Below are 26,909 nucleotides of genomic sequence, written 5' to 3' on the forward strand. Positions count from 1 at the left end.
GAGTTCGCCCGGGAATGAAGCTGGCAGACTCCCACGGGAATAACTGCAACCTCTCCCAGCAAGCTAAGAGTGGCAAGTGCACCACCGTGTACTTCTGCGCAGCTCCGCCAGTCAGGCACCAATATTAAACTCAGTCCAGTCACGAGGAATCCAGCTCGGGGCTCTCTTAGGCCAGCAGGCTCCCTGGGAATTCCAGTATCTCGGGCCCCTCTTTCTCTTCCTTTTCATTTTCAGGTTAACTTGGTAAGCAGTTAAGAAAAAAATCTACAAAAAATTCTGGGGCTGTGGTCCTTCCTAAGCCTTTAGAATACACTGGCACAGAAAGCAGGATCTCCTCCCAGCCAGTGGCTTCAAAGTGCATCTGATCCTTAACCCTGGCGGCTTCTAGGAATCCAATCTGGGAAAATAAACCTGGTTCTGAACTGGTTTGGTGACTCAGACAAGTGTCAGGTAAAGATGACTCCAAGACTCAGAGATCACGTTCCCAACCCCCTGCGACCTGGACTCCGAGGGACACTCTGGCCAGCCCTGGGCCGTACTGGGAACTGGTTTCCCTGTGCACGTCTCAACCATCCCAGCAACCTGGTGAGACGCACAGACGGCCCGAGGCCAGGCGAGCAGAGACACTGCCCAAGTCCCGCCTCGGCGGGGGCAGTCTGAAGTGGCGTGGCACACACAGCCCCATCACCGGGGTTTTCGAGCCCGAGTATGCCCAGGACACAGTGTAATCTGAAAATGAAAAACGGCCAGGACTCCGCTGTCCTGATGGAGGTGGAAACGCAGCTCACCTCCTCACACAATCACAGAAAAAACTGCAGCTAAACTACTGAGCAACTATCACCCTGAATCGTCAGAAAGCTGAGCTGTATGGAAACCTGACATCCAAGGAGTTAGTAAGTCACATTAATCCAGATGGGTAGGAGGGCAGAGACACGGAGAGGAGGAAGGTGGTGGATAAAAATCAGGAGGGATGCCTCACGAGCGAGGGGTCCCAGCCCCATACCAGGCACCCCCAGCCCAGGGTTCCAGCGCCAGGAAGGTAAGTCCCCATAATTTCTGGCTGTAACAAGCAGTGGGGGATGGGCAAGCAGGAGAAACTGAGATTCTCGGGCGTCTCCTCTTAAAGGGCCCGCAAGTCTGTGGACTTAAGACCTACACAGACTCACTCCCTCTGGGCTCCAGCACCCAGGGCAGCAGCTGGAAGGGCACCGGTGGCCTATGGGGAGAAATTGAAGCGTCTGGCATCAGGGCGAGTGCAGGGCAACAGCCTCCTCCTAAAAACTCCAGAGGCCAGGCAGCCACCACTGTCCCCTTTGAGCCCTCTCCCATAGAGCCACAGAGCAGTGACACCATATCAGAGACTCCATCACGCTGGTTCACATGGGTTGCCCTGCCCTGGCAATTACCTAAGGCTCCGCCCCATCCAACTTACCAGTACACTTTTCTACAACAGGCCACACTACTAAGACACGGAGTCAAAAGAAGCTCTACTTAACACATAGATACAAACACAGGGAGGCTGCCAAAATGAGAAGACAAAGAAATATGGCCCAAATGAAAGAACAGAACAAAACTCCAAAAAAAGAACTAAACAAAATGGAGATAAGCAATCTATCAGATGCAGAGTTCAAAACACTGGTTATTAGGATGCTCAAGGAACTCACTGGTACTTCAACAGCATAAAAAAGACCCCGGCAGAAATGAAGTTTACACTAAGTGAAATAAAGAAAAATTTACAGGGGATCAACAGTGCAGTGGATGAAATCAAGAATCAAATCAATGACTTGGAACATAAGGAAGAAAAAAACCATTCAATCAGAATAGCAAGAAAAAAAATCCAAAAAAACGAGGACAGGATAAGAAGCCTCTCGGACAACTTCAAACATACCAACATTCTAATCACAGGGATGCTGGAAGGAGAAGGGAAAGAGCAAGACACTGAAAACCTATTTGAAAAAACAATGAGGGAAAACTTCCCTAATTTGGTGAAGGAAATAGACATGCAAGTCCAGGAAGCACAGAGTCTCAAACAAGATGGACACGAAAAAAACCACATCAAGACACATCACAATTAAAATGCCAAAGATTAAAGAGAAAGAGAAAATCTTAAAAGCACTAAGAAAAAAGTAGAAAGTTACCTACAAAGCAGTTCCCATAGATTGTCAGCTGATTTCTCAGAAGAAACTTCACAGGCTACAAGGGACTGGCAAGAAGTATTCAAAGTCATGAAAAGCAAGGACCTACAACCTACATTACACTGTCCAGCAAAGCTTTCATTTAGAATGGAAGGGCAGATAAAGTGCTTCCCAGACAAGGGAAAGCTAAGAGAGTTCATCATCACATGAAATGTTAAAGAGACTTTTTTAAGAAAAAGAAGTTCAAAACTATGAACATTAAAACAACTGAATCTAAAAAAACAAACTAAGCAAACCACCAGAACAGGAAGAGAATCGTAGGTATGGAGATCATTTGAATTGTTACCAGTTGGGAAGGGGAAGACCAAGAGAAAGGTACAGAAATTAGGAAGTACAAATTGGTAGGTACAGGACAAACAAGCGAATGTTAAAAACAGTACAGGAAATGGAGTAGAAAAAGAACTTGCATGTGTGACCCACAGACATGAACTAAGGGGGGGTAGGCAATGCCGGAGGGAATGGGGGGGACTAGGTGGAGGGGGACAAAGGGGAAAAAACTGGGACAACTGTAGTAGCATAACCAATAAAATATACTTTAAAAAGTGACCAAAGCTCATTTTCTCACGAGCTGGGCCAGCAGACAGCACGAGCCCCAGAGCACGCTCACAGACATGCCTGCCGTTTATCTTCCCTGAAGTCGGTGAGAGGCCATCTTGATGCGCCCCTCTCTTCAAAGTTCACAAATCACAAAANAGTACAAATTGGTAGGTACAGGACAAACAAGCGAATGTTAAAAACAGTACAGGAAATGGAGTAGAAAAAGAACTTGCATGTGTGACCCACAGACATGAACTAAGGGGGGGTAGGCAATGCCGGAGGGAATGGGGGGGACTAGGTGGAGGGGGACAAAGGGGAAAAAACTGGGACAACTGTAGTAGCATAACCAATAAAATATACTTTAAAAAGTGACCAAGGCTCATTTTCTCACGAGCTGGGCCAGCAGAGACAGCACGAGCCCCAGAGCACGCTCGCAGACATGCCTGCCGTTTATCTTCCCTGAAGTCGGTGAGAGGCCATCTTGATGCGCCCCTCTCTTCAAAGTTCACAAATCACAAAAAACTCTGAGTCATATTATTACTTTATTTTCCTTTTTTAAAATGTAGCACTGAAGTCATCCAACATACAGATATTCCTATGGCTCCTTACACATTTTATTCTATCTAAAGTTAGGTATTTGAGCTATGAGATGAAGAAAATTCATCTCATCAAATATGCAACATCTCTGGAAAACGGGTCTCATATTTATGTGATGGGAAATCAAATCCTCATCTATCGCCCCCAAAAACTCCAGTCCAGAGCTACAGGAAGCCAGGTCACAGCCATGGCTAGCATGTGGTGCCCCTGCAGAGAGGGGGCCCCGAAACAACAAGCAGTGTTGTTAAGCTTCTGAAACAAGCAACTTCTTTACTGTACAGAGTAAGAATACTGAAGAAAAGCATCACTTTCCTCTAAGCCCTTTTACTGTTGTGCCTCCACCCAGGTTACTGCATACCAAGCTGCTACGAAGAGTAAAAACCGACTGATTTCAAGTCCCTGAAATGCATGCAACTTAGAATTCCCTAATGCACACAATCAGTTCCCAGTCTCTGAGCCTGCTTTTTACTGAGACTGTGGTGCTGCTGGGTCACCAGCTGTGTCTGTCGTGCTACCGGGGTTTGGAGTGGCTGCTGCTTTGGCTTCTGGCTGCTGGGTTTCAGTTTTGGGATCTTCTCCGTTTCCGGCACTTTTCTTACTGTCGTCTGCCGTCATGGCGCCCATGATTTCCTGCAGTGGCTGATGGCTTTCAAGGGAGCTGGGCTGGAGTTCATAAACCTGGACTTGACCTGGGACATCTATTGCTTTCTGTTCAAGTTTTTCCAGGATGGTCTGAACCTTCCTGACGCCATCTTTCCTGGCCTGACGGACATCGGCTCGTCCTTCAGGGTCAACGGAATCCAGGGCCAGTAGCTCTTTGGTCAAATACTCTTCTATCATCAGGTACTTTTTGTCCGTCTTCTTACCTTCAAAGTTGTCCACAGCCTGTTCCAGCCCCTGCACCCTCTCCAGGATAGCTTCCACTTTCAGCACACCTGGGTGTTTTGGGGGTGCCTCGGCTTCTCCTGGCTTTTGGAGTGTGGCTTCTGCTGGGGCAGGGCTGGGGGCTGCGCTCTCCTCTGCAGCCACATTCTTGGGAGCGGAGGGGGCAGCAGAAGGGGCAGGGCTGGGAGAGGGGCTGGAAACCGGAGCAGAGGAGACTTTCACTTCCACTTTCTCAGAGGGAGGTGGGGGCTTCTGGGAATCCACCTCCTTTCGGATCACTTGAATTGGGATGTGTCCAGGAAGGACATCTGGCCCAGCTGGGCCTGGTTTGCTTTCAGGCTGGGGACCAAGCGAAGATTCTCGATGGGTCATGGGCTGCTGAGAAGAGGCAAGGACACAGAGATATTTTTAGTAACTGGCTGAGAGTCACAGAATGACGTTTATAGCTAGTACAGTACTGACCAGAAAAAAACTGAGAAACAGCCTTTTTAAAAAAAGTTTAACAGTACAGAGATTCTCAAAGGCAGTCACAGCTGTCACCCAATAAAAATGTATTACTCGTGTGTGTGACCAAACCGTCTGTCATGCCCTGTCGTCACGTTGGTCTATTAGCCTTTTACCCAACCTCTCACTGGATTCTTAGTGCGATAAAAAGAAAACCAAATTAATTTTCAAACATGTAAATACTAAAAACTCATGCTGACTGCTGAGCTTGTTCAGCTCAGAGCAAGGTCCTGAGTGACTCAGACCCACAGGTGACGCAGCATGGAGGAGTCGCTGCCACCTGTCCCTCCCCCACCCCGTGTGGACCGTCTCCGTGTCCAGGGTGTGACCTTCCCATCTCCTGTTTCAGAAGTTACAAATTCTTTCAAACCTATGACAGCCTAGTGGTTTCTGCCCAGACTGGTAAATTTTTCAAGAATAAGCAAGGTGCCTAAAATAGTTACCCCGGTAAGAGCTCTGCTGGCACACTTGTGCCGGACTAACGCCTGGCCGCGCACCCCTGCACTGGCTGCTGGCTGCACGGGCTGGGCTCCTCTCTGATTGAATGTGACTCTAAGTCAGGGCCGTATTTTTTTTAAATGAGCTATGCTTAAAACCAAAATATCTTGACTCTGCCACATTTAGGTGAGTATCTAAACCCCCTTAAATATCTTACACACCCCCATTTCATCCACTGGAAAGTAAGAATTGGACTACATCATTTCTAAAGTATTCCTAATCTAAAATACCAAATTTCACTATAATGTTCAGTTAGCTCAAATTCGCACAAGTCTCCAAAAAGGGACCTTTGAACAAGCTTTAGAAGGGAGGCCATCACTCACAGACAAGGTGAAGGGAAACAGAAAGAGGGTTCAATACCATTTTACTGTTTATGGGAAACATTTGGGAAAGACAGGAGGCAACAAAGCTGTAACTCTGCAAAGGGTACCTCTTGTCCCGAACTACTGAGCTGAGTGAGGACCTGGTGGGCACTTCGCTGTCTCAACGCCAGCGACCTCCTTTTCCACCAGATCTCCTCTGCCCACCCAGTTGTCCTCTGCTTGGCCCTTACTGCTCATGAACCAGCCACTTTCCCCTCCTTTGGGTTTTAAAACAACAGCCAGGTAAGAAGTGATTTTAGCAACACTTAAGAAGGGGCTGCCTTATGGCTATACTTTCAAAAGTGCCAAGGTCATGAAAGCCAAGAAAGGCCGCCGAGGACCTGTTTCAGACTGGGGCAGACTAAAGAGAAGTGACATCTCAGCGCGGTGCTCATGACCCTGGGTTAGATCCGGAAACAGGGGAAATGGCTACAAGAGGACACTTGAAGACGGACTGTGTGTTCAATGGTGCAGAGATGTTCAATTTCCTGGTTCTGGTAAGTGTACTGTGGTTATGAATGAGGTGGTCTTCCACTTGGGAAAACATTTACTGAAGTAGTCAGGGTAAAGGGACATGACATCTACCACTGAATCTCAAACAACGGGAATACAGAGAGATGACAAAGCACACACAGGACAATGTTAACAGTAAACATGGGTGAGGGATATCACGGACTTTTTGTGTGTGATTCTTAAAACTCCTCGGTGAGGCTGAAATTAATTTATAAACAAAAAGCAAAAAAGAATCATAATAGTAAGAGGAGGATGCTCTGTTACAGGGCTTGGCCAGTGTGTCCCTGTTTGAGGTAAAAGACACTCTGCGTTTGCTTACAGGGGGACTTCCTCCTAAAGCCTGTGGCAGAGAACTTCAGCTGCATAAGCTGCAGCCAGAGGGGGCCCAGGACTGCTGACCACCCTGCTGCCGAGGTACAAGCTGCTGAAGCTCCATGACCGCTTCCTCCAGGAACCCGGGACCGCCCTGTCCACGGCAGGATGAGCGGGCCCAGGCCTGGGACTTTCACTGGACCGGAAGGCACTTCCACCCACTCAGACGGCCAACTCATCAGCCAGGCAATGTGGTCCTCCACTGCGCAGGAGGAGACAGGTATGAAGTGCGGGCCCTGCTGCCAAACTCAGAGCTGAGTGGAAGAGAAAAAATGCACAGTTCTGAAACGCGCAGAGTGATGGCGCACTGAACTGTGAGGCCACTGTGAGGTGCCGTGAGAAAGGGGAGGGGGCTCCCCAGGGGCAAGACTGGTTCGTTCCCTGCATCACGGAGGGAACCTGGATTGTGAAGGCATCTCGGGGAGCAGGTTCAGCATGAGCAAAGACGCGGACATGGGAATGACAGAATGGGTTTGTAGAGTGGAGAAGGAGCATCAGTGAGGAAGGAGGCAAGCTGCCTAGAAGACCGGAAACGAGGCTGTGGCTGGGGTGTGGAGGGGGCTTGCAGGCCCTGAAAGGCGCACACTAAGCCGCTGGGCCCAGGGGAGAGTGATGCTGCATTCTGCCCAGCTGCTTCCCACCGTGGTGGGTGGGGCCTGTCCCTATTGCAGCTGCACTGGAAACGAGCAAAGGCTGTCAAACGCACTGAGGGTTTACAGCCAGCCCCGGTCCTGCATTTCTGTGGATGACCAGCTGTTTTCAGGAATTACTTTCCCCCAGGGTTATGTGTTTGTGACAACCTAAGGAGGGCTGATGGGGAACCCAGAGCCCTCGCACACACAGAGCTCCTTTCTCCTGAGCGGATGCTCCTGTAGTCAGTCTGGCGACACCGGCTCTCATACCTGAGGTCTGTCCACCACGGTGTGCACACGCTGGGGCAACGGGGAGTGCACTGGCGTGCCAGTTCTGCCTGGAGAGCTCTCACGGCTGGACGCACCCCGGACAGTCGACAGGAACGGGGACGCGGCCCGCATGGGCCGGGGCTCCCAGTCATCCCCCTGAATCTTGTGGAACATGGCCTGGCTCTCGCCCTGCTGAGCTGGGTAGTGGGTCTTCTGGGCTTGGTGGAAGGAGGGCTGGGCTGCCGGCCGGGTGACGTTCTGCTCGTGGATCACAGGGATGGGGATGTAGCCCCGGGGGAGCTGGTGGCTGCCCAGGCTGCTCCTGCTGGAGGAGGAGGGCAGGCTGGCGGAGGAGGAGGAGGACGAGCAGTCTGAGGCAGCTGGAGACTGGGATCTCTGCAAGACACAAGGGTAGAGGCGTGGCTCCATGAGGGACCTCTGCCTGGCACCCCGACCGTCTCTGTTACGTGCCTAATCAGGACAATAGATTTACCAGGACCTCTACCACAAGCCTTCCTGTTTCCAAAGGGTAGTGTTAGGACTGGGAGCTCTGCAGTGCAGAGGCCCAAGTTCAAATTCGTACCAGCTCACTAGCTTCCGGAGCCTCGTTCACAACACAGGAAAGGCCACCCACCCTGTCAGGCTTCCTCCCTGGGCTGGCTTGACGTTTAAATAACCTGCACGTGCCTCATCACAAGTGCCACAAACAAGAAGTGCTCAACACACTGTGTCTGTTATTACATGTCACTTCATTTCCTTTGTCCTTAACCCTTTTCCTGCTAATCCACAGAGAACTTGGCGTTCTGTGTGGCCCAGGGTCGGCCAGGCCCTTTTTCTGGCTGGCTTCTAAGGGTCCTGCTAGCTCTAATGTGCTAAGATTTTTCTGACCGATGTGTCATGGTTGACTTTTACCATAAAAACACTGTAAGTATAGGTATGCTTCTATAAAAAATGCCAAGAGCCTCCCAGTGAGCCCATTAACTGTAACTTTTTGCCCCCAAGGAGACGGTGAAGCCAGGCACGCCGCCGCATAGAGCTGGGAGAGGTGTCCCAGGCCCAGGTTCAGACAGGGAGCGAAAACTTCTGCTCCAGAACCGTGCCTGTGGCCACCACGGGCCAGTCTGCAGACAGGAAAAACAAGAGGACTGACCACTTAGGAACCCTGCTCGGGTCCCCTGGCTCTCCAATCTCGGCTAAGAACTGGATTAAGAATTGTTCTTTGAGCCCTGGCTGGTGTAGCGCAGTGGACTGAGCACAGGCCTGTGAATCAGACGATCGAGGTTCGATTCCCAGTCAGGGCACATGCCTGGGTTGCAGGCCAGTTCCCAGCAGGGGTGAGTTCCCAGCAGGGGGTGCATGAGAAGCAACCATACATTGATGTTTCTCTTCCTCTCTCCTTCCCTTCCCCTCTAAAGATAAATAAATAAAATATTTTTTTAAAAAAGAATTGTTCTTTGACATCTGTGCACAAGTATTGCCTTTGGGTTTACAACCCTATCACAAAACTGCTGCCTCCCTGACGCCTTATTTTGGGGTTCCATTTACACTGTGGGACACTGTGGGACACTGTGAGGGCAGCTATGCTGTCTCGCTGTCACATCAATATAGCCCCAAGCAGTCAATGCCACTCCGTGAACACCAAACTTAACAAACTAGCGCACAGCATCTCTGTGTTGCTGAACCAGAAAGCCCAGTGAAAGACGGAGCATCAGATTAGGAGCCGGAAGTCCAGGCTCTCATCCCAGCAAAGACGCTTCTCCTTCATGCATCTGGACCAGGCTCTTCACCCCTTCTGAGCCACAATCCCTGAACTACAAAAACGAGCCATGATCCCTGCCCACCTGAAAAATGCACCCTTGAAACGCTGGTGGACAATGTGCGCCGTCAAGCTGTCTGCTGGGTGGCCAGGCGCAGAGGCCCCGCATTTTGCCAGGTGCCAGGCCCAGGGCACTGGCAGAGCCTGGGGCCAGTCTCAGCAGCACAGTGGCTCGCAGGTTGCACTCACGGGCCCAAGAGCCAGGCCTCTCCTTACCTCAGGTCTGTGGGAGGCTGGGGGCTGGGCTGCCACGGCCGCCGCCGCCTGTCCACTCTGTTTATCTGGCTGGGTGGGTTCCGCCACACCCGGCAGAGGTGACTGAGGCCTCTGAGCAGCCTCGGTGCGGAATCGCTGCGTCCCAGGCTGAGGAGAGGCAAATACCGGGTGCGGCTGCCGGCCCTCGGAGCCTTCGTGGAGGACCGGAATGGGAATGTAGCCTGGTCGGAGCTGGGGGTATACAGCATGGCCTTCCCTGGTGGGCAGCGGCCTGGAGCCCTCCCGGGAAGGGCCATTTGCAGAGGATGGAGTTTCCTAAAATGAAAAGGGAAACACAGACGGGTTAGAAACTGGGAAGGAAACACCTATGAAGAGGAAAAAGCATGGTGCTGAGTGTTCCCACCTCCCAGAATGACCCTGGGCCCTGCAGTGTGGGTCAGCACAGCTGAGCGCTGGGAGCACCCCCGCCCATACCCCCGCCTCCGCCGCCCCGACACACACACTCAGAGGCTGCTATCTGGCCAGCAGTTTCAGAATCAGAGGCATCAAGGGAAATCAGACGGGCCAAGGTATCTGCTGAGCTCAGAGGAGGCTCCATTTCCTGCACCAGTAAGACAGGTTTCCTTCCTGGGTGACGACCAGGCAGCGCGTTACACAGGACAGCCACTGACTATCTCCCAAACCTTCAGGGACCCAGATCAGGAGGCACGAGGAGGATTCCAACTCGCAAAATTACAGCCGGCTCTGTGCCTCCTCAAAGGTCCTCCCGTCTCCTAACAGCCCAGAGGGGTGCTGGCCCCAAACACAGGCCCTTGCGGAGAAAGGGCAGTGGGGGGACGGGGGGAGGCCGCCTCCTCTGGAATATTTTCACAACTAGCTGCAAAGCAGGGAGCTACAAAGGGACGGAACAAGAGCACAGGAAGAGATAAAAACCAGGGATTAAATGTGCTGCATTTCTGATGCCCACAGAGCCCACTTGGCAAGGGGCTGCTAGGGTCCCTCCATGTCCCCTCATGAAGTTCTCCCTTCAGTGGCCTGGCTATTTTGGGACCCTTGCGAAGGCCAAGTTCCAGATGTACCACGGAGAGAGATCTTGTTTCTGGTGACAAGGCTGGCCAGTCACTCACTGGGCACTGTCATTCTCACCAAGCAGAGGCTGGGCAACCAAAGCCAGGGATCCCCCAGGCTTTCGGGCCCCGACTGTCCCCTGAGTGTCAGAGGGTCCTTTCACCCAGGAGGGGGCTGTGGATTTGTGCCACTTCCACACCCAGGTGGATCAACGATTAAGAAGGGGTGGCCCCTGCTTAAGGAGGCGTCTCTCAACTACGAACAGATGCCACAGGCCGAGACTCTGGGAGCTGGCGGGGCATGTAATTCCCACCGTGACAACTTGGTCGCCAGTAAAAGCAGCCGAGGGCCGATTTGCACTTCGGGTGCCCGACCACCAGAACCCCGCCATGCTTCTCTACCTGTACACGCCAGGTGGCTGACCCCGGGGTTTAGCCCTTTCAAGCCCTTGCACTGCTCCGCCCCTGCTGTGCCCCTGCTGTGCCCCTGCCCAGAGGGCCTCTGGCACACAGGAGGGCCAAGGGTGTTGCCGTGTCCTTGGGGACACCAACTAACAGGCACTCTCAGATTAGCAGACCCACGTGCTCAGGGAGGCTGCATTATTTTAGCCTGCTTAACTCTCAGGTCACCCAAGAGCAGGGAGTGGGTCCAGGCCTCACACTCAAAACCGAATTCCGGCCGGGAGACAGGCCCCAAAGGAGCAGCAAGAAGCGCCAAGAAACCCTGAGCTGCTTAGTGCTCACGCCTAACATGCTGCCTGGGGAATCTGTATCCTTCACTGGGCACCCTTCCTCCAGGCTCAAACCAGGGCCTGGACAAGTCCTGGGGCAGGAGGTGGGGGTGGGGGTGGTCTCCGCTGGCTGCCCGGGGGCACGGCTCCCTCCAGGCCACCCCAAAAGCCTCAGGCCGCCCGAACACCCCATGGAGCCGAGCAGTTAGCAGGCCCAGGGACTGCCCCCTGGCGAACATCCTGCTACTGAGGTGCTGGGCACGATCCCTGCCAGCTAGGGGTTTACCCAAGACAGTTCAAGGCGGCATGAAACAAGTGGGAAGCCGAATACACGGGCTTTTCCAGCCAGGACAGGACTCTCCCAGATAGGCTGCAAGTTCATTCTGACCTCCACTAGTAATGGTTCTGGGGCAATTCTCTTAACCTCTGTGAGCCTCCTCCCCTCCCCCAGAAAGTGGAGCTAGCGACCCCCTCGCCAGGACTGCAGTGTTTCCTGAGAACAGCCAAGGGGGATGCTCAAAAAGCCAAAACACGTGTGCGCTTCCTCCTGAAACAGGCGCATTTATGCTACTAAGACCCCAGAGTGTGCAAGGAAGCGCAACTAAAGGAGAAGTTACCTGTGATGACTGGAGTCAGAATGGTGGCCACCCCGGAGGAAATGGTAAGGACAGGGGAGGGTCTAGTAAGAACCTTCTGGGGGAACAGAAAGGTACTCTATCTTCTCCTGGGTAGTTGTACATGGGTGTGCACCTATCTATAAAATTATCAAATCCTGAACTTCTCTGGGACCCCCCCCAGTGCCTATTCCCTGCCACAGCCCACCCACACCATTGGTTTTCACAGATGCCAAGCCTACCATCCCCACACAGCCAGGGGTTGGCTGTGCCTCCAAGTCAGACCCTTCCAGGGCCCGCAAACCTCAGACAGGCCTGGCTCCCCAAGGACACTGGAGCCAGTCTGCCAAGAGCAGGGCATTTATGCATCTCGCTGAACACATTTTGTACTCAGTGCTAGAGAAAAGGGAAGGAAGCAGAGGGAAGGAGTCCCTCTGCCTGCCCAAAGGACTCTGACGGCAGAGACTACTTACTTCCCGAGTCCCGGAAGAAGTGCCACCCTGAGGTCAGTGGAGGAAAGCGTGTGGTCACGGTAGGCAGGGGTGGGGGTGTCGGAGTCTCAGTGGGGAAGGGGATGATGGCCTTTGAAGGTAAGTGCTGAGCTGAAGGATGGAGGCCCAGAGGGCTGAGCTGCAATGGAGACCCTACGTCCACTGTCCTGTGAGTTGTGGACAAGACACCGCACCAAGGTGAGAGGCACCGAGAGGAGAAACCAGGATACATCAAGAAACAATGGCACTCAAGGATGAGAGCAAGGCAGCGAGGGCAAAGCTGGGGCCAAGGGCAGGAATGGAAGGGTAGCCCAGAAGGAAGAGGGAGGGAAGAGGCCCAGACCTGAGTGCTGAGCCTGGGGCTGACTGAAAATGGGGCTGTCCGCTGGCACAGGGTGGGGGTGGGGGGAGGCAGGAGGGTTGCAGGTGGCCGGGGGGGCTGTTTGTCCCGCAGTCCTGGGGCTGGCGCCCCTGGTTCCGGGTGCATGAGTGACCCATTTGTACATCTGATAAAAAACCACACCTCTCTTTGTGGGCCTCAAGTCTAAAAGGCAGTGGCTCCCCTCCCACTCCGGTGGGTTTTTGTTTAGAAAGACACTGCTTTAGGTAAATCAATAAACCACATCAGTTTTACAGGCCAGACAGCGAAACACTTCTTCACAGATGAGTAATGTAAGCCAAAAATCAGACGCCCACCTATAACAGGGTCTGTACCGGGAACGCAGACGCCACCTTCTGTTTCTACTCCATTCTTAGAGCCCAGTCAGCAGTAAGTGCTTCGGCTTCTACCTAAAACGACCACCCAAAAAGGGAATTAAATTGCCCTTCCTACCTTCCATGGGTTTTTCATCACAGTCCCGTAAAAAAAGATACAATTTTTTTAATGAAAGAAGTTTTAAAATATGACCAGATGTCTCTTCAGTTTCATAAGAATTGGCCCTGGCTGGTGTGGCTCAGTGGATTGAATGCTGGCCTGCGAACCACAGGGTCAGCAGTTCGATTCTCGGTCAGGGAACATGCCTGGGTTGCAGGCCAGATCCCCAGTTGGAGGCATGTGAGAGGCAACTGATCAATGTATCTCTAACACATTGGTGTTTCTCTCCCTCTTTCTCCCTCCCTTTTCCTCTCTCTAAAAGTAAATAATAAAATCTTAAAAAAAAAAGAATTGTTCTCAAGTTCAAACATAAGTTCAGAAGAAGCCTACTGGTTACACCAGAACCATGCACAGAAGACTCACAATCTGTCTGCCCCTTTCTGATTTCAATGGGGACCTAACCCCCTTAGGGTTATTCTCTGTAATCATGTGGTAGGGACCGGACATGATCACATGATAGGGCCACTGATCAAGCAGATGAGGGCTGATCTCTGTCACATCATGACCTGCCCGCAGTAAGGAGTAATGATGACATCACAGGCATTACTTTCCAGGGCAGCTCAGGCCACTACCCTCATCCGTGGTCAAAGACAAGGAACACAATGCACACATGCAAACCCAGTTTGGAACTAGCCAGCACCCCGACGTCACTGCTCATCTCACCACGTTAACGTACAAGATAAACTGGTTAATTCTTCTTCTTTTGTGCACACAGTAAAATCCTCTGAGGCGTGCCCCAGAGAGCACCAAACAACCCAGTGAGACAGCCAGGATAAAAGCAGGAAAAATTACCCCAGATGAGCCAAAATCTGCCCTACTGAGTACAAGACATTATTATTATTAGAGAGGCCTGGTGTCAGGCTCCGAGCTTGGGTGAGCCCTTGGGTTTACAGACATCTGCTTATTAACAACACACCCAAACGTCATTACTTGTTTTCAAATGCAACATGGGTGCCACGCATGGCACAGCGAGGAGACACAGAGGGAGACTGCAGTTGGTCCTAACCCCAGCTTGCCCCTTAATATTTGTGCTACGTAAGCAGCGCACATCTCCTGCCTGGACCTTAGTTTCCTCAGCTGAAAAATGAAGGGGAGGCCCGGATGTTCTGTAAAGCAATGGTCCTCAGACTCCAGGGGGCTTGAGGAGCACCCAGGAAATGCAAAAACAGGGCAGATGCTAGGTGCAGCCCCAACACAGTCTGACTCACCAGAGGTGTGGGACAGCCAGCTGGGCTGGACTGAGAAACACCGAAATCCGTGCGGTTCCTTTCAGTTCTGACAGGCTCCGTGGCCTCTGACTTCCAAGGTCCTTCTAGCTCTAAACATCAACTTGAAGCTCAAAAACCAGGAGTAGACGTCACAGAAATCTAAGGAGGACCCTCCTAACTGCCTGAACTCCAGCGGCCCCTACCAACTGAAGAAGGGGAGGCTGCTCACTCCCCCTCCCCCAGAAGGGCTCCTGCCTTAGAATCAAGGCAGGAATGACTGTTCTTGGGTACCTGTGAGGAGTATGCCAATCGCTGTGCTGACGTGTCGCACACGCATGGCCTCAGCTGCTTTGGGGAATGCCTCAACCCACCCGCCATCGGCTCCCTGCATGCACAAAGAGTGGGGCCCTGAACCCTAAAAAATAGCCTCACTAAAGCCCCCAACCTCAGCTCCACAGTACACACACCTCAGCTCCCATCAGTGTGGTCGAAGCGGAGGCGGCGGCCACCAGGGGACTCTAGGGGCTGCCTGGAGCTGGCCCGCAGCTCTGGGGTCTGAAGTCCAGCACCGACTCTAACAGCTGGGTTTTTAGGCCTGAAGAGCCTTCACACAGGTCAGGCGTTGACTTGTACTAGTGACACTTCAAAACTTCCACAACGAAGAGAAAAAGATGGAGGGAAAACAACAATTCTGGAACTCCCCATGTACCTAGGACCAAGATCAAAATTACGTGGTTGGCTCACCTCTAACCAGCAAGAAACAAACCATGAGGCAAGCTTCCTTCTAAAGCACAAACAGAGAGCTGAACTTCAACAGCCTACCGAAACTCTCCGCAGGTATCACGGGCCACAGAAATGAATGAAGTGTCACTGCCCACTGGATACATAAACAGTCATTTGCATGCCCACGGCCAAACTCAGAATTCCTTCAGTTCCCACTGGATTGTGATCAAGGGTCTCTCCCACGGCCCAGCCCTGTTCTGGGCACATTATGGGCAAATTCTGAGTAATAAGTGAAGGCCACACCCGCCGAAGTCCACTTACAGCATGCCTGCTAAGACACGAGTCTGTGCTGACCACACACTCCGTAAGCAATCCTTTCACAGTGGACGGCAGCGTTTAGCTGGTGTTATTAAAATACACGCACCTTGTCCCAGGACTCATGAGATGGATGCCCCTATGAGTTTCTACTGGCAACTCACTGTCATGCAACTCAACACTGCTGCCCTTCACAGCTGTGCCCAAGAAGCAGGACAACCCAGCATGAGCCGGGGTCTTTCAGTCATCACCTTGGGCTCCAACCCTGCCCTGCTGCTCACCAGCTGTGTGCCCCCAGACAGGATTGCTTACTACTAAAGACTCAGTTTCCCCAGCTATAAAAATCCCCACCTCCACCAGGGATTTGGGCAAGATTTAAATGAGATAAGGCACAAAGAAGTCTTCGTAAACTCCGAGCTGTTCCATGCCCTACACAATCACGTTTCTCCATTCCATAGTTATTGATGGACCCAGCTTTGCTGAGCAACAGTTGGCTGGACCTGTTGTTTGCAGAGCCTAATCCCTCGGTGGTCCCATCAAGCTGGTGATGAGCCTGTTAAGAGTTCAGAGCCCCTACCAGAGTTCAGTGCTGAGTCTTAAGAGCACTGATAAGCAAGGACGTCATCTTCTCTGCTGAGAACTGTATCTAAAGTTTCACAACCTGGAAGCAAACAAAGCCAAAAACAACTCTAGGCGCAGGAGTCCTAAACTCCCCTCTCCTTCCAACAGGTCCCAGCCAGCTGCCCTGAAAAGGCCTGAGCTGGGGACAAAGTCACCGCTGGGAATCCACACCCTACTTGCAGTGACTGTGGTTTGTTGCACACAAGCCCAAGACCCAGCCAAGTGAGGCTGGGGTGCAGGAGGATGTGCCTGGGAGCAGGTTGGCTGGTGTCCCCCCAAACTCCTCAGTGCATCCCCCACCAGGGTAGTCATTTCCAGGCCAGGCACCAGCACCCATAGCTGCGTGCTCCCCTGCTGGAGGAAGTGCTTGGGGCTCGGAGTCAGCACCCGGCTTCCCCAGCCCCCACCCCCTGGAGTCTTCCTCCAGGCTTCCATGTGGATATAGCCCAAGGTCACACAGGAAGTTACTGCAGAAACAGGCCAAGAACTCTGGTCAGGAAACTCCCAGCTCCTGAACTCACAGCTACAGGGAAATTAAAAACTACCGACCTTCTCTTCGGAAAACAAAAAGAGTTGGAGCACCTTCTTTAATCATCTAAAGCCAGAATCAGAGATGGAAAAGTACCTGAAATTTCCACACCAGGAAGCACCCTGTCTAAAGTTAGATTAAGCGACCTCCTCCTGGTACATTTCCATGGGTCTCTCCAGCACTTCTCTCATATTGGCCAATCGACTGGCCCTTCCACCTGCTAGGAGCCAGCCACGCAAGTGTCTGTTGGTATCAGGGCACAGGACTTCACTAGACATGCGTTTTCTATAAAACACAGTTTCCCAAAAGAAAAAACCTGTAATTCATCAACCCTGGCTCAGAGAACCCCTCTGACTGATGGTGGCAGCCTTGGGGGAATTCCTGGGGGGACTCTCCTCCCTCTGCAAGCAGCTGCTCAAAGCATTCCTCCCCAACAGCCACCCTCCCCCAAAACGGCAGTGACAATTCCAGAACCCCTCCTCTTTCTGCACCATTTCTGCTCCTTAGAGCTGGGTCCAGAGCAGCTGTGCAGATGGCCAGGGCCAGGGTACTGTGACTCAGTTTCTCTCCCAATACCGACTGGGCACCCAGTTCCTGCCTGGCTAGTCCTTAGGCCAGTGCAGAGATTGGTGGGGCGAGGGGTGGGGAGAAGGAGTGGTCAGGAACAAGTCCAAAGGCTGATGGGGCTGTGGCTGCAGGTCTGGCTGTGGCTCTGAAAGCCTGAACGGACTGGGGCTGGAGACAAACTGTGTGACCCCCATGCTGCATCCTTGCATTACCGCCCAGCTGTGTCCTACCCTCACAAGGGGCACAGGAACATTCCAGGAAGGGTGCTGAGGACGCCTGGACACTGGTTGCGGGGCAGTCAGTTAAAGTGATCCAAGGGGGATAATCAGCACCTTTCAGGTGCCAGCCCCCATGATCCTCACCACCTGGGGGATGGGTACTACTGGATGCCCATTACACAGAGGGGGAGACTGAGGATCTAGGAGGAAGAGTGATTTATCAAAAATAACTGGAACCTGATGCCAAAACCAGGATGTGTTAACCTTTACACTGTTCCTGCCGCACCCATATGCTTTTTGTGGCTGATGTCTTCAGAGCCTTCCTCCTCCCAGCGCAAAACACAGGAAGAGAAAAAGCCCTTCATTTTGCCCAGCCAAGCCGGGCTGAGGCTCAGACCTGGAACATTCAGTTCAAGTGCACTCTGGGTCAGGGAGCCAGCGCTGATGCTGAGTCACCGCCTGGCTGAGGCAAGGCAGAGAGAGTGTGGGCACCCGGCTCCTTCTGAGTCCCCACAGTTCCAACCGGCCAGCAGAGCCAGCCTTGCTCTGACACTCAGGACCCGCAGGAGCAATCTCTACGGTCCAAAAAAGGAAGTGGCTGCCTTCTCTCCGGCGTGTGCACGGGCTTCTGGTCACTCAGTATCCAAGAAGAATCTAAAATAACTGGGGAAAACTACCATTCTACTTGATGAACACGGAGGAAGTTATTTCAAAATGGGAAATGTTTGTTCTTCAGCACAATGCTAAGGAATTTGCCGAGGACAGTCTCACCTCAATCACCAGGGCCACCGCTCTGTGGTGGGAACTCTCGGGTCAGGCTTCTGACACAGGCGGGCAGTGAGCAGTCTGCAATCCTGGGCTTCTCTGAACTGACAGTGAGTAAGCAGCTCACTCCACAGTGTCTGACCTGACAGCCACAAGGAAAAATTACACAAAAAACCCCTCCTGCCACAGGGCAGAGAGGCGCTCTGTGCAGCTGTGGGTAAGCGAGTCTGGCTGCTGCCCCCACCAGCCTCTCTAGCAGGCCTGCTCCAAGATGCTGTGTCATTGGTGGGGACAAAAAAAGACTTTCTCCAGACAGATAAGAATGAACCTAGGGCAGTGATACAAAAGTCTGCTGTCTATGGAGAAAAGGCCATTCAGAGATGAGATGAAAGGGACCCCGCTCTTTGGGGGTACCTGGGAGCCCAGGACAATACTGCCGCGCTGGGGAACCAACAGACTGCTTCCTGAGACACACGCACAGTCCGCACTTCTGGAAGCGCCTCTTTCCCCTAAGCAGCTTGTCCGCTCCGGGCCCCGGCCCGGGCTTTCCTCTTCCCCACGTAGGATCACTGCATCTTCACCAAGTCTGCAGACCCTGTCACGCACTGAGAGACCGAGAAAGGACACAGACGCACACTCTCCCTCCGGGACTACCCCACCCCCCACAGGGACGTGGCCCAAAGGCGAAGCAGCAAGTGCCACCTTTCGGAGGAAAGATTCAGATTAAAGTAATGCGGAGTCCAGAGCGGAGACCGCCGGCCTCCTAACACACCAGATGCAGGAAATGCGTCGTGGGGAATGGCGCCGAAGGGGGCGGAAGTGTCCTCTACGGGGCACTCGCACGGTGTCGCACGGAGAGCGGGCACTCAGGAAACCTTGAATGGGAGGAATGCGGGGATGAAGACTCGGGCCCAGCTCCTAAACTCGAGCCCGGGCTCAGGAAACGAGCCCACATTTCTCATCCGCTGCACAGAGGTGCACTCAGGCTGCTTATCGTGGGGCCACGCCTGGTGAGCTCTGAGTGTGAAGGACTTCCAGGAAGGCGCACAAGGGGCAAGTCTGTCTGTCACCCCCTGCTGGCTGCAGCCGGGTCGGAGTCGGTGGCTGGCCACAACAGCCTTTCTGTTTTGTCACAGCTGACAGGCCTCAGGCCAGGCACACCGCCTCTCCAAGTCTGCTATCTCATGGAGACGATGCACCTGAATGTTTCCACCCTAGAGAGCTGCTTCAAGGATTTAAAGACATAAGGTTTGTAAAAGCACCACAAGTGTCTGGCACGTATGTAAAAATACGTTGACAGACAAAAAAAAAATATCGGGTTCATTTCTTCCTGAAGAAACTCTCTGGTTAAGCTTTTGCAAACTGCCTGGCTTCCTGCATAGCTGCCAAGCCCGCCCCCCTCCCCCCGAAATCTCCNCTCTGTGGTGGGAGCACTCGGGTCAGGCTTCTGACACAGGCGGGCAGTGAGCAGTCTGCAATCCTGGGCTTCTCTGAACTGACAGTGAGTAAGCAGCTCACTCCACAGTGTCTGACCTGACAGCCACAAGGAAAAATTACACAAAAAACCCCTCCTGCCACAGGGCAGAGAGGCGCTCTGTGCAGCTGTGGGTAAGCGAGTCTGGCTGCTGCCCCCACCAGCCTCTCTAGCAGGCCTGCTCCAAGATGCTGTGTCATTGGTGGGGACAAAAAAAGACTTCTCCAGACAGATAAGAATGAACCTAGGGCAGTGATACAAAAGTCTGCTGTCTATGGAGAAAAGGCCATTCAGAGATGAGATGAAAGGGACCCCGCTCTTTGGGGGTATCTGGGAGCCCAGGACAATACTGCCGCGCTGGGGAACCAACAGACTGCTTCCTGAGACACACGCACAGTCCGCACTTCTGGAAGCGCCTCTTTCCCCTAAGCAGCTTGTCCGCTCCGGGCCCCGGCCCGGGCTTTCCTCTTCCCCACGTAGGATCACTGCATCTTCACCAAGTCTGCAGACCCTGTCACGCACTGAGAGACCGAGAAAGGACACAGACGCACACTCTCCCTCCGGGACTACCCCACCCCCCACAGGGACGTGGCCCAAAGGCGAAGCAGCAAGTGCCACCTTTCGGAGGAAAGATTCAGATTAAAGTAACGCGGAGTCCAGAGCGGAGACCGCCTGCCTCCTAACCCACCAGATGCAGGAAATGCGTCGTGGGGAATGGCGCCGAAGGGGGCGGAAGTGTCCTCTACGGGGCACTCGCACGGAGAGCGGGCACTCAGGAAACCTTGAATGGGAGGAATGCGGGGATGAAGACTCGGGCCCAGCTCCTAAACTCGAGCCCGGGCTCAGGAAACGAGCCCACGTTTCTCATCCGCTGCACAGAGGTACACTCAGGCTGCTTATCGTGGGGCCACGCCTGGTGAGCTCTGAGTGTGAAGGACTTCCAGGAAGGCGCACAAGGGGCAAGTCTGTCTGTCACCCCCTGCTGGCTGCAGCCGGGTCGGAGTCGGTGGCTGGCCACAACAGCCTTTCTGTTTTGTCACAGCTGACAGGCCTCAGGCCAGGCACACCGCCTCTCCAAGTCTGCTATCTCATGGAGACGATGCACCTGAATGTTTCCACCCTAGAGAGCTGCTTCAAGGATTTAAAGACATAAGGTTTGTAAAAGCACCACAAGTGTCTGGCACGTATGTAAAAATACGTTGACAGACAAAAAAAATATCGGGTTCATTTCTTCCTGAAGAAACTCTCTGGTTAAGCTTTTGCAAACTGCCTGGCTTCCTGCATAGCTGCCAAGCCCGCCCCCCTCCCCCCGAAATCTCCACCAGAGACTTAATAACCCCAGACACCTCGCACAATTGCACAATGCCGAGGGAGCGGTGGAGATTAACTGCCACATCTGCCCAAGGAGGGCATTTGGAGCTGAGCTTCAGAAGCCCAGCTGTGAGTCTGTGAGCTGAGGCAGAGGGCGGTCCCAGGGTGCAGACCTAACTCAGGAGCAACGGAGGCCAGGAAGAGCTGGAGAGTTCCTAGCAGGTAGGATGGAGGTTTTTTCTGGTCTCACCAGCACTAGAGGGTCCTCAGAGGTTCCCAACAAGCAAGACCTTTGTCTTTTGCTCCCGGCTTTTTCTCTGTCAGGTGTCTTAAATACTTAAAAGCAATGTTAAACCGGCAAAAATGTGAAGGAGAAAGAGTAGGTTTGGACTGTGCGTGGTTTCCTATTTTTTGATGACAAACATCAGATCATTTTAAACCATCAGTAGGAAATGATAAACGCATAAGAGTGGTTTATATAAGGCAACCGTGTGTCATTCTAGAAAGGAGGACAGGGTCAAGACTCATGGGTGATACAAAGCTTTCTGACTCACAACCAGCCCCAAGAGCGGCAAGCCACTCAGCTTTCCTGCCCCTGGCTACCATCAGCTACCTCCAGCTGCTGTGTGCCGACCCTGCCCACGTAAAGGGCACATCTACTTGAGGGAACAGGGGACAGATTATGTTCAGTCCTTGCATTGGCCAGACACGGATTGTTCTCTAGAGGGGAAAAAGAAGGCCTGGATGAGGTGAACTTCTAAGGCATCTAGCCATGCCCTTGACCCACTGTACCATTCCCCCAAATCCAACGAATCACTGTTCATCAGATGCAAAGGAATTTGCTTCATGGTAACTGCAACGTGCTGGACATGCAGAGGAGAGAATGGCCACTCCTTTCCTGGCGGCTCTGACCCTTCCAAGAAGCACAAGAGCTGGCAATGGATCCTCAAAGAGCAAAATGATCTCATCCTCCAGAAAAACCAGGAGGCTCTGCTGAACCTGAAGCAGAATAAATGGGTGTCTCTACTGCAATCAGAGCCCAGAGCATTTCCAATTCCCTCTGAAAGGATGTTTCCACCTCTCTCTCACAGGACCCAAGTTTACTCTGTCGAATTATGATGGCGAGCTTCTGCTGGGAGGGCAAGACAGGAAGGGAACACTGGCTGGCCTCTTCCTGGGGTGCAGGAGGGTCCTGGGACCTGCCACCATGCCAGGCTCCAGCCCTCCCCACACCACCCCCCCATATTCACACTCCCAGAAGCCAGGTACTGGGGAGTTTCACCAAGGAAACTGGAAGCTCCGACAAGGCCTCTGCAGGTCAGATGGCAAACAGGTGTCCCGTGAGGGACTGCAGGGCCTACTCGGAGGCGTACTGTACTCTTAAGTCACAATCTGCCTCCCTTCTTCCCCACCAATGAGACCATTGACACTCAGTATCTCCAACTGCCAATCTAGCAGATTCAAGAATCAGGGAGGTGTGTTTTTTTTGAGTTACAGATTTCTGGACCCTCCCCTGAGCGATTGGGATTCAACACGGGGAGTGGACGGAGGTGGGCAGGGGTAGAGGGTGACAAAGCTGGCAGTCTGTGTTCTTAAAGGCTTCCCGGGAGATTGCCAGACCTGGCGTCCACGCTGGTGAACTCTGAGATCTGGAGAGCTAGAAAAACCCTGCTCCTGGAGAGAGGAAGGTCCCCAGGAGAGGGGGCGGGGTTGCGACGTAGGAGTACAGTGACCTCCTCCAAGGTGGCTGGCTTCTGTTTATTCAGTGAGGAGTGCCCAGGAGAGGGGCTCTGCAAGGGAACTGTGCATCCCCTGCCTCCAAAGCCAACAGCAGCCTCTCCGCCGGGGAAGGGGCCTGGGCTGGTAGGAACTCGCCGGGAGATCAGTGGGAAGCCCGTGTGTGCAGAAAATCGACACCCGGGAAGACTACAAGTGGGGAGGTTCACTCAGAGTGGAGCTGGATGAAGCCCAAGGTCTTTGCCTCCAGCAGGCCTGCCTCTGCACCGAAGGGCAAGATACTTGCTTTCACTTGCCCCTGCCCCCCCCCCCCATAAAAATGGAGTTAAAGAGTCACGCTGACCACCTCAGGGGAACGTGGGAGGATCCACCATAAGAAGACTAAGACCAAATGAAAGCCCTTCCTTTAGCAACAGGGTTAAACTGTAAACACAGGGCTTTCTCTGTTATTCCTGCTCAATGAATAGCGCTTTATTGAGTGACAGCGATCCCTTTGAAGATAAGGGTGCTTGGGGGTTCCTCTTAGCTCAGGTCCTCCAAAACAGCCCTTCATTTTGTGCCAGGGCCTCTTCTCATTATGCATTAAGAAACCAGCTTCTGATATAAAGTAAGATTGAAGGATTTTTTTTTACTGTATTTAGTCTGGAGAAGGATGTAATTCATAGAAGTGAAACTGAATTAGTCACCCCGATATTCTGTGTATATCAAAGCACAGGTTTGAAAGCAATGAGGCCCAAAGAGCTAATGAACCGAGCATTAGTTTCTGCCTTATGTGTTGGTGCCATACTAACAAATTTCAAATTAATTTGGTAACAAGAACTCTTTTCTTGAGTGATCACAACCAGCCACTAGCATCCAAGTAATCACAGCACAGAAATCAGCTGTAATCACAATACTTGGTGGCCAGGAGGACACAAAAATAATCAAGTATTCCAGCCCCCATACTTCACGGTTTCATAAAAATTCAAAATGCTTCCACCTTCTCCTTAACAGCTATACTGCTTCTTCTTAGGACTTTCAGGTGTGGCTCTCTCTTTGCTCGTAGTACTAGCCGAGGGAGCTCTGGAAACACACTTCAACTCCCTGAGTGTCTCCGTGTAACGAAGAGGTTGAGCTACAAAGTTCCCGAAGGGCCTTCCAATCTAAAATTCTGATTTGAATTGTCAAATAAACTCTTCCAGAGTCAGATTTCTGATTTAGTTGCTCTTGTTTTCGATTTGTTTTGAGAATAATAGTAACTCAACTTGTTTTTTTCCGCCTTTATGAAACCACAACCCAACCCACCCACCCACTGGATGGGCACCCAGAGTCTCAACTTGCTGGGTGAGTTTCATATTGAAAACAAAGGGCTGGCAACCTGCGTCGGCTACCACACTCCCAGTGGATCCGTTCAAACTTGACCTTCACTCACAACAAAAGGTGCCAGCAGCTTCTGACCGTCCCTGACTCTATAGGAAGGAAGCCTCAAATGACTGTTTTTTTTTTTCTTTCTTAACCACACTAAAGGTCTGTATCCACACACTGCAGCAACAGGGCTGGCTTCACACAGGCGTTAGTCTCACCCAATAATGGACTGGACAGATACACACAAATGTGTAATTATGTCTCTTGTACTAATTACAGCTGCTTGCACAATTTTCAGCAATAAATATATAATTAATTTCTTATAAATGTAAGTGGCTGAATGCTTAATGTCTCATGATCCGGCACCAGAGATCTGTCAGTATTTTAAAGAAAAAAGTTCAAAAAATGAAGGTGGATAATATAAATCTATCTTCTGAAATAATAACATTTAATTTTGTGAACTTTTATGTCTTACTAGTTCTTTACAGCTTTTATTTTTAAATTGATTTGAGAGAGAGGAAGGAAGAAATCAATTTGTTCTTCCGTTTACTTATGGATTCATTAGTTGGTTCTTGTATGTGTCCTGACCTGGGATCGAACCCCTCAACCCTGGCATATGAGGACGGCGCCCTAACCGACTGAACTACCCAGCCGGGCCCTCTTTCCTGCTTTTATTTTCATTTTGCCTAGAAAACATGAACAGCTACCCTCTAAGTATACTTCCTTTTGAAAAAGCTCAAATTTATTAAAAATTGCAATAATTGTACAATTAGTTATACTTTTTAAAATCAGTGGATTCATTTCACATTTTTTATTTTCAAATCTCATGCTCCTAAAGGTTAAGTATATATCTTTACATATATGTAATTGGAGCATACTTCTGTATTCACAAAAGTATTACTACTCAGTTATTTGTGTATTAAAAACAAGTCCTAGACGCTTTAATACCTTTAACAAGGAAGGAAATGCATGCCATTTAAAATTTTTTCTCTTTCTTGCCAGTGTGAGGCAGTGTGGTCAGGCAATGGCCAACCATAGGCCCTCTCACATCTATAGTTCAGAAACCGCCTGGAAGAAGGGAATCTTGTTTTTAACAAGTCATGCTAGAAGAGATTACCACGGGAAACAGTTTCAAACAATACAACTTTAATTCCAAATGTAAAATGGAAATTAAAAAAGAATGCATTTACATAAGTCTCCTGAGTCACTCTGCCTGAGAGAGGATAGTAAAGTCAAGATATGCCTCAACCAAGCTGTGGAACGGTGGGAGGTGAAACGCCTGGGACCACCACCCAAGCTCACCAATGCCCCCCTGCGCCAGCCGAAGAGTGCTCAGCGGAATGAAACCAGGATCTCCCTTTGGGAAGCCCGGCTGCGACAGGGTCTGGCCGGGCCTCGGGTGCTGACCAGGCCGGCTGTCCCTCGAGCAGCCCAGGCCAGCTCCAGCCACCCAACCCTTGGCCCTTCGAATCCAGCTGGTGTATGGGACCTGGCGCCACCGCGCGGGTCACACTTCCCGGGTTGACCCCCAGAAACCCCCTGCAGCCCCGGGAGAGGGCTTGTAAGGGCGGAACAGGCCGACCTCCGGGAGGTGGCGCCGCCCGGAGGTCCATACGCCCCAGGTGGCCTTCACCGACCTCGGGGCGGGGGCGCGGGGTGCTGCGGGCACCCGACGCCTCGTGTCCTCGCATTCGGGCCCAGTCCAGCCCCCCACCCACCCCCGATAACCTGCCCCGCCGCTCGCCGTCGAGAGGGGGGCCTGGCTCACCTTAGGGCCCTCAAGGGGCACGCGTGGGTCGTTCCACGTCGTGGTGCGGCTGTTGTGATCCACGAAGAACGGCCAGCCGGTTTGCGGGTCGATCTTGATCTCCCAGCCGGGGGGCAGGGGGTCGCGGTCGCCGGCGCCGTTGCCGGACGCCGTCTGTACCATTGGCGAGTGGGTGGCAGCGCTCATGCTGGCTCGGGGTCGGCCGGGAGGGGAGGCCGGCGGGGCGCGGTGTCGCGGGGTGCCGGGTCACGGGATGTGGGGCCTCAAGGCGCTGAGTCGCTCGCGGGCCGCGGCCGGAGCAAGAGCCGTGCGCGCCGCCGACGTGTCCGGGAAGCCGGCGCCGGGCACCTTTATGAATTAAAGGAGGGGGTGACGTGGCCCGAGAGGGGTGGAAGTGTCTGGAAATAGCCTCCTCGCTGCCAAAGGGGAAAGGAGGAGATAAAGGGAGGTAGCAACTGGCCGGCTAGAAACTTCTGGTCCCATCCAGAGAAGTTGGCGGCGCCGCGGGTTGGAAACGGAGCTCCGCCCTGAGTCATCGGCTATAATCGTGGCCCGGCGGGGCGGGGCCTCGGCCCGCGCCCCTCCTCCCGCGGCGCCGCGGTGGGGGCGGGGGGCCGGGATGCGCCCGCGAGATCCCCCTGTGGCCGCGGGCGTGGTCTGTGTGTCCCAGACCGGTTTCGGTTTTCAGGCTCGGTCCGTTTTCTTGGAGCCGCGCAGGTATGCCCGGGACTGGAGTCCGCGCGCCGAGTGCCTGCTGTGGCTCTTTCGTGTAAAAACAAACTCGTTTTTAGCCTTTAAAGACGCTGGTTTTAAACTAGTTTCGCCCAGCCCTTACCCCCTTTGCTCGTTCTCATACTGATTCTCGGAGTACTGGCGTCTCTCGGTTACGTTTTAATCACTTTGTTTTTTTCCCCGAAGGGCTCTGGAATGTTCATCTGACACTAAAGAACCCAGGGAGAAAATGGAAGGGCGAATGGAAATTCACCTGCCTTCCTTTTGAAACCTAAAGAGAATGAAAGATTGCATCAGCGCGTGGTTTTGTACTCCTCAACCTTGTGTCTCAGATATGGAAACTATCATTGGAGCACACGATTGTAAGGGTTTTCCATTATTTTGGGTTTTGGTCATTTTTATGGCAGAGGTTGGTTCTTGCTA

General features: G+C 52.4%; 1 protein-coding gene across 2 annotated transcripts; it reads right to left on the bottom strand.

The window, feature by feature from the left end:
- Positions 1-3,257: 3,257 nt before the first annotated feature.
- Positions 3,258-26,307, bottom strand: BAG3 (BAG cochaperone 3). 2 transcript variants are annotated; one of them, XM_037059639.1, is made up of 4 exons: positions 25,755-26,307; positions 9,398-9,712; positions 7,366-7,761; positions 3,258-4,589 (listed from the first exon to the last, which is right to left on the bottom strand). In XM_037059639.1, the coding sequence occupies exons 1-4, from the start codon at positions 25,938-25,940 to the stop codon at positions 3,795-3,797; spliced, it is 1,692 nt and encodes a 563-aa protein (XP_036915534.1). In that variant the 5' UTR covers positions 25,941-26,307; the 3' UTR covers positions 3,258-3,794. The 2 variants fall into 2 exon arrangements, with proteins under 2 accessions (XP_036915534.1, XP_036915533.1); XM_037059638.1 differs by having other exon boundaries at positions 3,258-4,592; positions 25,755-26,306.
- Positions 26,308-26,909: the final 602 nt, after the last annotated feature.

The sequence above is a fragment of the Sturnira hondurensis genome, unplaced genomic scaffold (assembly GCF_014824575.4).
Source record: "Sturnira hondurensis isolate 20B ecotype Veracruz unplaced genomic scaffold, ASM1482457v3 Scaffold0011253, whole genome shotgun sequence".
In the NCBI taxonomy this organism is placed as follows: domain Eukaryota; kingdom Metazoa; phylum Chordata; class Mammalia; order Chiroptera; family Phyllostomidae; genus Sturnira; species Sturnira hondurensis.

Excerpts from the sequence above, each read along its gene's own strand:
- BAG3 (XM_037059638.1), bottom strand. The coding sequence starts at position 25,940 with ATGAGCGCTGCCACCCACTCGCCAATGGTACAGACGGCGTCCGGCAAC. Across the intron at positions 7,762-9,397 it reads CAGCCTCCCACAGACCTGAG|AGATCCCAGTCTCCAGCTGC; the intron begins GTAAGGAGAGGC and ends TGTGTCTTGCAG. Across the intron at positions 4,593-7,365 it reads CCGTGGTGGACAGACCTCAG|CAGCCCATGACCCATCGAGA; the intron begins GTATGAGAGCCG and ends GCCTCTTCTCAG.